Raw genomic sequence first — 12,500 nt, forward strand, 5'->3', positions numbered from 1 at the left:
TTGCCTCCCCTCACCACCTGGGGGCGACCCGTCATGAAGTCCAGGATCCAGTTGCAAAGGGAGGTGTTTAGTCCAAGGGTCCCTAGCTTAGTGATGAGCTTTGAGGGCCACTATGGTATTGAACACTGAGCTGTAGTCAATGAAAAGCATTCTCACATAGGTGTTCCTTTTTCCAGGAGGGAAAGAGGAGTGTGGAGTGCGAATGAGATTGCGTCATCTGTGGATCTTTTGGGCCGGTACGCAAATTGGAGTGGGTCTCGGATTTCCGGGATGATGGTGTGGATGTGAGCCATGACCTGCCTTTCAAAGCACTTCATTGCTACTGAGTGCTACAGGGCTGTAGTCATCTAGGCAGGTTACCTTCGCTTTCTTGGCCACAGGGACTATGGTGGACTGCTTAAAACATGTACAGTTGAAGTCAGAAGTTTACATACACTTTAGCCAAATACATTTAAACTCAGTATTTCACAATTCCTGACATTTACCTGGTAAAAATTCCCTGTCTTAGGTCAGTTAGGATCACCACTTTATTTTAAGAATGTGAAATGTCAGAATAATAGTAGAGAGAATGATGTATTTCAGCTTTTATTTCTTTCATCACATTCCCACTGGGGCAGAAGTTTACATACACTCAATTATTATATGGTAGCATTGCCTTTAAATTTTTCAACTTGGGTCAAATGTTTTGGGTAGCCTCCCACAAGCTTCCCACAATAAGTTGGGTGAATTTTGGCCCATTCCTTCTGACAGAGCGTGTGTAACTGAGTCAGGTTTGTAGGCCTCCTTGCTCGCACACGTTTTTTCAGTTCTGCCCATAAATTTTCTATGGGATTGAGGTCAGGGCTTTGTGATGGCCACTCCAATATCTTTTTGTTTCATCAGACCAGAGGAAATTTCTCCAAAAAGTATGATCTTTGTCCCCATGTGCAGTTGCAAACTGTAGTCTGGCTTTTTTATGGCAGTTTTGGAGCAGTGGCTTCTTCCTTGCTGAGCAGTCTTTCAGGTTATGTCAATATAGGAGTCATTTTACTGTGGATATACAGTGGGGCAAAAAGTATTTAGTCAGCCACCAATTGTGCAAGTTCTCCCACTTAAAAAGATGAGAGAGGCCTGTAATTTTCATCATTGGTACACTTCAACTATGACAGACATAGTTTTGGCCCGGATATGGTTCTCAATCAGGGACAGCTGTCTATCATTGTGTACTTAGGCAGCTTTTTCCTACATGATTCTTGTGGGTAGTTGTTTTCTGTTTAGTGTGTTTTGCACCTGTTTCGGTTTCGTTTATTCACTTTGTCATTTTTGTTTCAGTGTTCAGTGTGCTTTGGTCCGATTCCTCCTCTTCAGAAGATGACACCCATTACACTTCTGAAGGTATAAAATCACAGGTACACCTCCAATTGTCTCAAAATGGTGTCAATTAGCCTATCCGAAGCTTCTAAAGCCATGCCATCATTTGCTGGAATTTTCCAAGCTGTTTAAAGGCACAGTCAACTTAATGTATGAAAACTTCTGACTCACTGGAATTGTGATAGAGTGAAATAATCTGTCTGTAAACGGTTGTTGGAAAAATTAGAGTTTATTAGCAAGAAATTTGTGGTGTGGTTGAAAAACAAGTTTTAATGACTCCACCCAAGTGTTTGTTGATATCTGAGAGAGGGGTTGAGAGGTTGAAATTATATATCTGGGAGAGGTTGAAATTGTCAGTGAAGACACTTTCCAGTTGGTCCACTTATGCTCTGAGTACACGTCCTGGTAATTCGTCTGGCCCCTCGGCCTTGTGAATGTTGAGCTGTTGAAAAGTCTTATATCGGCTACCAAGAGCTAGATCACACAGTCATCCCAAACAGCTGGTTCTCTCATGCATGTTTCAGTGTTGCTTGCCTCGAAGCAAGAATAAAAGTCATTTAGCTCGTCTGGTAGGCTCGCAACACTGGGCAGCTTGCAGGTGGGTTTCCTTTTGTAATCCGTAGTAGTTTGCAAACCCTTCCACATCCGACGAGAGACAGAGTCGGATTCAATCTTAGTTCTATATTGACGCTTTGTCTGTTTTATAGTTCGTCTGAGGGCATAGCGGGATTAATTATAAGCATCCTGATTAGCGTCTTGAAAGCGGCAGCTCTAGCTTATAGCCCGGTGTGGATGTTGCCTGTAATCTATGGCTTCTGGTTGGGATATGTACGTACGGTCACTGTGGGGATGACGTTGATGATATGCACCTTTTTGATGAAGCAGGTGACTGAGGTGGCATACTCCTCAATACCATTGGATGAATCCCGGAACATTTTCAAGTCTGTGCTTGCAAAACAGTCCTGTAGTGTAGCATCCGCGTCATCTTACCACTTCCATATTGAGTAAGTCACTCGTACTTCCTGCTTTAGTTGTTGCGTGTAAGCAAGAATCAGGAAGATAGAATTATGGTCAGTTGTGCCAAATGTAGCGTGAGAGAGAGCTTTGTATCGACCTCTGTGTGGAGTTAAGGTGGTCTAGACACGTGACATGTTGGAAGAAATTAGATCAAATGGATTTAAGTTTGCCTGCATTAAAGTACCCGGCCACTAGGAGTGCTGCTTCTGGATGAGCATGTTCTTGTTTGCTTATGGCCCTATAGAGTTAATTGAGTGCAGTCTTAGTGCCAGAATCAGTTTGTGTGGGAAATAGACAGCTCCGGAAAAATATAGATGAAAACTCTCTTGGTAGATAGTGTGGTCTGCAGTTTATCATGAGGTACTCTACCTCAGGCGAGCAATACCTCGAGACCTCTTTGATAATAGACATCATGACAAATAGACACACACTACCACCCCTCGTCTTAAAAGACGTAGCTGTTCTGTCCTGCCGATGCACGGAACTGTACACTATTTGTGTTGTCATACAGCCAAGATTCAGCAAAACATACGATATTACAGTTTTTAATGTCCATTGGTAAGGTAGTCTCGAGCGGAGATCATCCAGTTTATTCTCTAGTGATTGGCTAATAGAACAGATGGTAGAGGTGGGCTACCCACTCGACGACAAATTCTCACAAGGCACCCCGATCTCCTCCCCCTGTATTTCCATCTTTTCCACACGCGAATGACGGGGATTTGGGCCTGGTCTCGGAGAAGCCGTAAATCCTTTGCGTCGGACTCATTAAAGAAAAAATATTTTTCCAGTTGAGGTGAGTAATCGCTGTTCTGATATACAGAATCTCTTTTCGGTTATAAGAGATGGTAGCAACAACATTATGGACAGAATAAGGGTTATAAGAGATGGTAGCAACAACATTATGGACAGAATAAGTTACAAACAATGTGAGGAAGAAAACAGCACAGTTCGTTAGGAGCCAGTACAACGGTAGCCATGCCCTCCGACGCCATTCTTCTTTACACAGTCAGTCACCAGATATTACTAACGGTAGGTATAAAGCACAGACCTTCATGACAGTGAGAGCGTGAGAGGACACACCATGGAAGCGTTTCTCCAGGGGCTCCTACAGAGAGAACAGAGAATAATCAGGCAAAATACTATACTGTCAACAGTGATATGATGATATCAACAGAAAGTGATATGATGTTATTAATAGACTTGATATAAAATTAGATAGCCTTGGAACCGTACCGAAGTGTCTGGCTAGGCCAGGGGATATAGTAATATAGTCAGTTATAGTATAGTATTTATTGTATAGTACAGTATATATAGTTAGGTACCATAGTGTCTGGCTAGGCCAGGGGATATAGTAATATAGTTAGTTATAGTATAGTATTTATTGTATAGTACAGTATATATAGTTAGGTACCATAGTGTCTGGCTAGGCCAGGCGATATAGTAATATAGTTAGTTATAGTATTTATAGTACAGTATAGTATCTATAGTAAGGTACCATAGTGTCTGGCTAGGCCAGGGGATATAGTAATATAGTTAGTTATAGTATACAGTACCAGTCAAAGTTGGGACAAAGCTACTCATTCAAGGGTTTTCTTTATTTTTACTATTTTCTACACTATAGAATAATAGTGAAGACATCAAAACTATGAAATTATACAAATGGAATCAAGTAGTAACCAAAAAGTGTTAAAAAAATCTAAATATATTTGAGATTTGAGATTCCTCAAAGTAGCCACCCTTTGCCTTGATGAGAGCTTTCCAAACTCTTGGCATTCTCTCAACCAGCTTCACCTGGAATGCTTTTCCAACAGTCTTGAAGGAGTTCCAACATATGCTGGGCACTTGTTGCCTGCTTTTCTTTCACTCCGCGGTCCGACTCATACCAAAACATCTCAATTGCGTTGAGGTCAGGTGATTGTGGAGGCCAGGTCATCTGATGCAGCCCTCCATCACTGTCCTTCTTGGTCAAATAGCCCTTACACAGCCTGGGGGTATGTTGGGTCATTGTCCTTTTGAAAAACAAATGATTGTCCCACTAAGCACAAACCAGATGGGATGGTGTATCACTGCAGAATGTTGTAGTATCCATGCTCGTTAATTGTGCCTTGAATTCTAAATAAAACACTGACAGTACCACCAATAAAGCACCCCCACACCATTACACCTCCTCCTCCATGCTTCACGGTGGGAACCAGACATACAGAGATCATCTGTTTACCTACTCTGCGTCTCACAAAGACATGGTGGTTGGATCCAAAAATCAAACATTTGGACTCATCAGACCAAAGGATAGATTTCCACCGGTCTAATGTCCATTGCTCGTGTTTCTTGGCCCAAGCAAGTCTCTTCTTATTATTGCTGTCCTTTAGTAGTGGTTTCTTTGCAGCAATTCGACCATAAAGGCCTGCGTGAATCAAGCAGTCTCCTCTGAACAATTGATATTGAGATGTGTCTGTTGAACTCTGTGAAGTATTTTTTGGGGCTGGAATTTCTGAGGCTGGTACCTCTAATAAATGTATCCTCTCCAGCAGAGGTAACTCTGAGAGGTCCTCATGAGAGACAGTTTCATTATAGCGCTTGATGGTTTTTGTGACTGCACTTGAAGAAACTTTCAAAGTTCTTGACATTTTCCGGATTGACTGGCCTTCATGTCTTAAAATAATGATGGCCTGTCATTTGTCTTTGCCATAATATAGACTTGGTCTTTGCCATAATATAGACTTGGTTTTTAACCAAATAGGGCTTCTGTATACCCCCCTCCCTTTTCACAACACACCTGATTGGCTAAAACGCATTAAGAAGAACTTTTAACAATCAATTAATTAAAATGCATTCCAGGTGACTACTTTTAACAATCAATTAATTAAAATGCATTCCAGGTGACTACCTCATGAAGCTGGTTGAGAGAATGCCAAGAGGGTGCAAAGCAGTCATCAAGGCAAAGGGTGGCTACTTTGAATAATCTCATATATTTTTTCGAGTTGTTTAACACTTTTTCTGGTTACTACATGATTCCATATGTGTTATTTCAAAGTTTTGATGTCTTCACGATTATTCTACAACGTAGAAAATAGTAAAAATAAAGGAAAACCCCTTGAATGAATAGGTGAGTCCAAAATGTTGACTGGTACTGTATATAAATAAATATATATATTCATAGTATATAAATAAATATATATATTAATAGTATATAAATATATATATTAATAGTATATAAATAAATATATATATTAATAGTATATAAATACATATATCTATTAATAGTATATAAATAAATATATATATATATTAATAATATATAAATAGTATATAAATAAATATATATATTAATAGTATATAAATATATTAATAGTATATAAATATATATATATTAATAGTATATAAATATATATATATTAATAGTATATAAATAAATATATATATTAATAGTATATAAATACATATATCTATTAATAGTATATAAATAAATATATATATATTAATAGTATATAAATATATATATTAATAGTATATAAATATATATATATATATTAATAGTATATAAATATATATATTAATAGTATATAAATATATATATTAATAGTATATAAATATATAAATAGTTAGGTACCGTGGTGTCAGGCTCGGGGATGCTGACTCCACTGAAGAACACGTTGGATCGGAACACCTGCTGGTGACGAGGGATCAGGTCACCTGATGTGGTCAGAACGGAGGTCATCACAGGTAGCAGGCAACATAAAGCAAAAACAACAAACAGCTGTCATTTGGAAAAATTAACCTTGACAATAAATTGGCTCCTTCTCACATGTGTACCTAGAGTGCTTCTGATGAGGTAGAGCTGGTCAACGTCAGAGCGTCCAGGCCAGAGAGGGTTTCCATGGAGTAGCTCAGCGAATACACAGCCCAGCGCCCAGAGGTCCACCGGGGCTCCATATTGAGTATCACCCACCAGGAGCTCTGGAGCCCGGTACCACCGAGTAGCCACATAGTCTGTATAGTCATCACCTGGCCCCGCTGAACACAGAGAGAGACATTGAATAACATGTAAATTACACTGAGAAGAGCAAGAGAGAGATGTAGACATTGAATAACATGAGGGAGAGAGAGAGAGAGAGAGACATTGAATAACATTAGCATCCCCACACCACTGGCGCAATGATGCGGAACGGAGGGATGATGGAGGTCTCCTCTTCCTGCCTCTCCTCTGCGTCATAGAGGTGAGACAGGGCGTCCGCCTTCACATTCTTCGAGACTGGCTTATAGGAAAGGACAGAGCCCACCTGGCCTGTCTTGGGTTTAGTCTGATGTACTCCAGTTTGCGGTGGTCCGTTCACACCAGGAAAGGGTGTTTGGATCCCTCCAGCCAGTGCCTCCACGCCTTCAGAGCCTTCTTGACCGCCAAGAGTTCCCGGTCCCCTACGTCGTGGTTCCTCTGGGCGGGGCTCACTAGATTGGAGTAGAAAGTGCCGGGCCGCTGCTATGGAGGGGTTCCGGTGCGCTGGGATAACAATGCCCCGACTCCTACTTCGGAGGCATCCACCTCGACGATGAAGGAGAGTTAGGGTTCGGGAGCAGTGGTGAAACGTGCCTTCAGCGTGTCAAACGCCCTCTGCGACCTTCGCCGTCCAACGAAGCTGCTGGGGACCTCCTCTCAGCAGGGAGGTAAGAGGCGCAACCACCGTGCTGAAGCTCCGGATGACCTCCGGAATTAGTTGACGAACCCCAGGAATCGCTGGACTGCGTTGCACGGACTTGGAGATGGGCCATGACCTGAATGCGCTGATGCGTTGCTCCTCCATCTCCACTCCCTTCGTGGAAGGACACTTCCTTTCAAGGACACGGACCACTGGAAAAACAAACATTTCTCCTGCTCATGCTCCAACAGTCTTCTCAGCACAGACCTGACTAACGAGACATGCTGGACGCGGTCAGCAGAATAGACCATAATGTAGTCTATATAGAACACTACGCCCCGTCCCAGCATGTCCCGAAACACGTTGTTGATGGAGGACTGGAGGACTGAAGGAGTATTAGACAGGCCAAAGGGCATTACGAGACACTCGTAATGACCCGTGGTTGTGGAAAAACTGACTAGCTGACTGGCTAACTGACTGGTTAGCTGACTGGCTAACTGACTGGCTAGCTGACTGACTGAACAGCTGACTGGCTAGCTGATTGGCTGACTGGCTAACTGACTGACCGGCTGACTGGCTAGCTGACTGAATGACTGGCTGATTGGCTGACTGACTGACCGGCTAGCTGACTGGATGACTAGCCGACTGACTGGCTAGCTGACTGTCTAAATGGTTGACTGGCTAATGACTGGCTAGCTGACTGCTGAACTGGCTCACTGGCTAGCTGACTGGCTAGCTGACTGGCTAGCTGACTGCTTAACTGACTGACCGGCTGACTGGCTAGCTGACTGGCTGATTGGCTAACTGAATTACTAACTGGATGAAGTTTTTGACTCACTTACTGACTGTCTAACAGGCTGACTGGCCTATTGACTGACTGGCTGACTGCCTAAATGGCTGACTCGCTAGCTGATTGGCTGACTGTCTAACAGGCTGACTGGCCGGTTGACTGGCTGATTGGCTGACTGTCTAACAGGCTGACTGGCCGGTTGACTGGCTGATTGGCTGACTGTCTAACAGGCTGACTGGCCAGTTGAGTGGCTGGTCCTTCTCCTCTCCTCTCCTCTCCTCTCCTCCCTATACTTCCCTGCTGTGGAAGTGAGGAGACCAGAACAGCAGCTGATATCTTTAGGCTCCTTGTTGAATTAGTCATTAGAGAAACATAGAACGCTGAGCGCACACAAACGTACTCACGGGCCGTGGTGGGTGGGTGTGTGTGTGTGTGTGTGTGTGTGTGTGTGTGTGTGTGTGTGTGTGTGTGTGTGTGTGTGTGTGCGTGCGTGCGTGCGTGCGTGCGTGCATGCGTGCGTGCGTGCGTGCGTGTGTGTGTGTGTGTGACCTACTGAGGATCCTGGCGAATCCAAAGTCACAGAGTTTGATGACTCCTGTCTTGGTGAGGAGGATGTTCTCTGGCTTCACATCCCGATGAATACACTGCAACACACACACACACACACACACACACACACACACACACACACACACACACACACACACACACACACACACACACACACACACACACACACACACACACACGCACACACTATTATAGAACTGAAAAGTAATATAGATATCAATAAAGCTATGAAATAAAAATATCTCAACAGTTAATAAAAATAAATCCTTTCTAGCACACAGACATTAGAAGTAAGAATTAGCTGAAACTAACGTTGTGTTTGTGGCAGAAGTTGACGGCCTGCAGCGTCTGCCACACTATACTCTTCAGTTGAACCTCAGGGACCCTGGAGGAGACCAGAACACAACAGGATGTTTTATAGAACACACAGAGGTCAGAGGTTACAGAGGGATACTTAGTTGTTGTCAATAGTTCAGAAACACATACAGTTGAAGTCGGAAGTTTACATACACTTAGGTTGGAGTCATTAAAACAAAACACATTTTTTTTTGTCAACAAACTATAGTTTTGGCAAGTGGGTTAGGACATCTACTTTGTGCAGTGACACAAGTCATTTTTCCAACAATTGTTTACAGACAGATTATTTAACTTATAATTCACTGTATCACATTTCCAGTAGGTCAGAAGTTTACATACACTAAGTTGATGGTGCCTTTAAACAGTTTGGGAAATTCCAGAAAATGATGTCATGGCTTTAGAAGCTTCTGATAGGCTAATTGACACCATTTGAGTCAATTGGAGGTGTACCTGTGGATGTATTTCAAGGCCAACCTTCAAACTCAGTGCCTCTTTACTTGACAAAAAAAACAAAACAAGAAATCAGCCAAGACCTCAGAAAACAAATGGTAGACCTCCACAAGTCCGGTTCATCCTTGGGAGCAATTTCCAAATGCCTGAAGGTACCACGTTCATCTGTACAAAAAATAGTATGAAAGTATAAACACCATGGGACTACGCAGCCGTCATACCGCTCAGGAAGGAGACGCGTTCTGTCTCCTAGAGATGAACGTACTTTGGAGCGAAAATTGCAAATCAATCCCAGAACAACAACAAAGGACCTTGTGAAGATGCTGGAGGAAACAGGTACAAAAGTATCTATATCCACAGTAATATGAGTCCCATATCAACATAACCTGAAAGGCCACTCGGCAAGGAAGAAGTCACTGCTCCAAAACCGCCGTTAAAAAAGCCAGGCTACAGTTCGCAACTGCACATGGGGACAAAGATCGTACTTTTTGGAGAAATGTCCTCGGGTCTGATGAAACAAAAAAATAACTATTTGGCCATAATGACCATCGTTATGTTTGGAGGAAAAAGGGGGTGGCATGCAAGCCGAAGAACACCATCCCAACCGTGAAGCACTGGGGTGGCAGCAGCATGTTGTGGGGGTGCTTTGCTGCAGGAGGGACTGGTGCACTTCACAAAATAGATGGCATCATGAGGCAGGAAAATTATGTGGATATATTGAAGCAACATCTCAAGACATCAGTCAGGAAGTTAAAGCTGGTTGGAAATGGGTTTTCCAAATGGACAATGACCCCAAGCATACTTCCAAAGTTGTGGCAAAATGGCTTAAGGACAACACAGTCAAGGTATTGGAGTGGCCATCACAAAGCCCTGACCTCAATCCCTTAGAAATGTTGTGGACAGAACTGAAAAAGCATGTGTGAGCAAGAAGACATACAAACCTGACTCAGTTAAACCAGCTGTCAGGAGGAATGGGCCAAAATTCACCCAATTTATTGTGGGAAGCTTGTGGAAGGCCACCCGAAACGTTTAACCCAAGATAAACATTTTCAAGGCAATGCTACCAAGTACTAATTGAGTGTATGTAAACTTCTGACCCACTGGGAATGTGATGAAAGAAATAAAAGCTGAAATAAATAATTTCACATTCTTGAAGTAAAGTGGTGATCCTAACTGACCTAAAACAGGGGATTTTTACTCGGATTAAATGTCAGGAATTGTGAAAAACTGAGTTTCAATGTATTTGGCTCAGGTGTATGTAAACTTCCAACTTCAACTGTAGTCATCATGATATGTAATGCTACTGTAAATTCATCATAATAATCCTCATTATAATCATTGTGATATGTAATGCTACTGTAAATTCATCATAATAATCCTCATTATAATCATTGTGATATGTAATGCTACTGTAAATTCATCATAATAATCCTCATTATAATCATTGTGATATGTAATGCTACTGTAAATTCATCATAATAATCCTCATTATAATCATCGTGATATGTAATGCTACTGTAAATTCATCATTATAATCATTGTGATATGTAATGCTACTGTAAATTCATCATAATAATCCTCATTATAATCATTGTGATATGTAATGCTACTGTAAATTCATCATAATAATCCTCATTATAATCATTGTGATATGTAATGCTACTGTAAATTCATCATAATAATCCTCATTATAATCATCGTGATATGTAATGCTACTGTAAATTCATCATTATAATCATTGTGATATGTAATGCTACTGTAAATTCATCATTATAATCATTGTGATATGTAATGCTACTGTAAATTCATCATAATAATCCTCATTATAATCATCGTGATATGTAATGCTACTGTAAATTCATCATAATAATCCTCATTATAATCATTGTGATATGTAATGCTACTGTAAATTCATCATTATAATCATTGTGATATGTAATGCTACTGTAAATTCATCATAATAATCCTCATTATAATCATCGTGATATGTAATGCTACTGTAAATTCATCATAATAATCCTCATTATAATCATTGTGATATGTAATGCTACTGTAAATTCATCATAATAATCCTCATTATAATCATTGTGATATGTAATGCTACTGTAAATTCATCATAATAATCCTCATTATAATCATCGTGATATGTAATGCTACTGTAAATTCATCATTATAATCATTGTGATATGTAATGCTACTGTAAATTCATCATTATAATCATTGTGATATGTAATGCTACTGTAAATTCATCATAATAATCCTCATTATAATCATCGTGATATGTAATGCTACTGTAAATTCATCATTATAATCATTGTGATATGTAATGCTACTGTAAATTCATCATTATAATCATTGTGATATGTAATGCTACTGTAAATTCATCATAATAATCCTCATTATAATCATCGTGATATGTAATGCTACTGTAAATTCATCATAATAATCCTCATTATAATCATTGTGATATGTAATGCTACTGTAAATTCATCATAATAATCCTCATTATAATCATCGTGATATGTAATGCTACTGTAAATTCATCATTATAATCATCGTGATATGTAATGCTACTGTAAATTCATCATTATAATCATCGTGATATGTAATGCTACTGTAAATTCATCATTATAATCATTGTGATATGTAATGCTACTGTAAATTCATCATTATAATCATTGTGATATGTAATGCTACTGTAAATTCATCATTATAATCATTGTGATATGTAATGCTACTGTAAATTCATCATAATAATCCTCATTATAATCATCGTGATATTGTTATGTTCTCAGATCCCTTCTCGTTACATCCAAACGGACTGTTGCTTTAAACAGTTCTCTATCACCCGGGCAACTGTATATGCATGTCGCCCCTAGCAACCACAGCTTTTGTTTTCAGTGGCGGCTTGAGTTTCTGCTGCGTGGCATTCTGGGTAAAGGACCTGTAGTGAGGCAGCGAGGGAGGAAGCTTTCTCCTAACATAATACACACACTGCCCTTTGTCTTGGGAACGGAGAGTGTGTGGGGTAGAGAGGGGTGTCTGTGTGTTCTAGAAAACATCCCGTTGTGTTCTGGTCTCCTCCAGGGTCCATGGGGTCCAACTGAAGAGTATAGTGTGGCAGACGCTGCAGGCCATCAACTTCTGCCACAAAACACAACGTTCTGTTCTTGTCTAATGATATTCTGTATTACGTGTCATGTTTTGTGTTGGACCCCAGGAAGTGCTGCTTTTGGAACAGCTAATACTTCTAATGTCTGCGTGCTAGAAAGGATTTTTTTTTTTAACTTTTGAGTTATTTTGTATCATAGCTTTATTGATATCTATATTAC

The 12,500-nt window shown here is 40.6% G+C and overlaps 1 protein-coding gene across 2 annotated transcripts in view; it reads right to left on the reverse strand.

Annotated features, from left to right (window-relative positions):
* Positions 1 to 12,500, reverse strand: part of LOC118387475 (cyclin-dependent kinase-like 1) — a 29,471-nt gene that overhangs the window by 12,267 nt on the left and 4,704 nt on the right. For both annotated transcript variants that reach the window (XM_052473970.1, XM_052474026.1), the window contains exons 4-8: positions 8,674 to 8,746; positions 8,345 to 8,435; positions 6,181 to 6,381; positions 5,978 to 6,060; positions 3,416 to 3,472 (exon numbers count right to left, since the gene is read on the reverse strand). In XM_052473970.1, the coding sequence (XP_052329930.1) occupies positions 3,416 to 3,472; positions 5,978 to 6,060; positions 6,181 to 6,381; positions 8,345 to 8,435; positions 8,674 to 8,746 (505 nt within the window). The remainder of the gene's footprint in view (positions 1 to 3,415; positions 3,473 to 5,977; positions 6,061 to 6,180; positions 6,382 to 8,344; positions 8,436 to 8,673; positions 8,747 to 12,500) is intronic.

The sequence above is a fragment of the Oncorhynchus keta genome, chromosome 1 (genome assembly GCF_023373465.1).
Source record: "Oncorhynchus keta strain PuntledgeMale-10-30-2019 chromosome 1, Oket_V2, whole genome shotgun sequence".
NCBI lineage: Eukaryota > Metazoa > Chordata > Actinopteri > Salmoniformes > Salmonidae > Oncorhynchus > Oncorhynchus keta.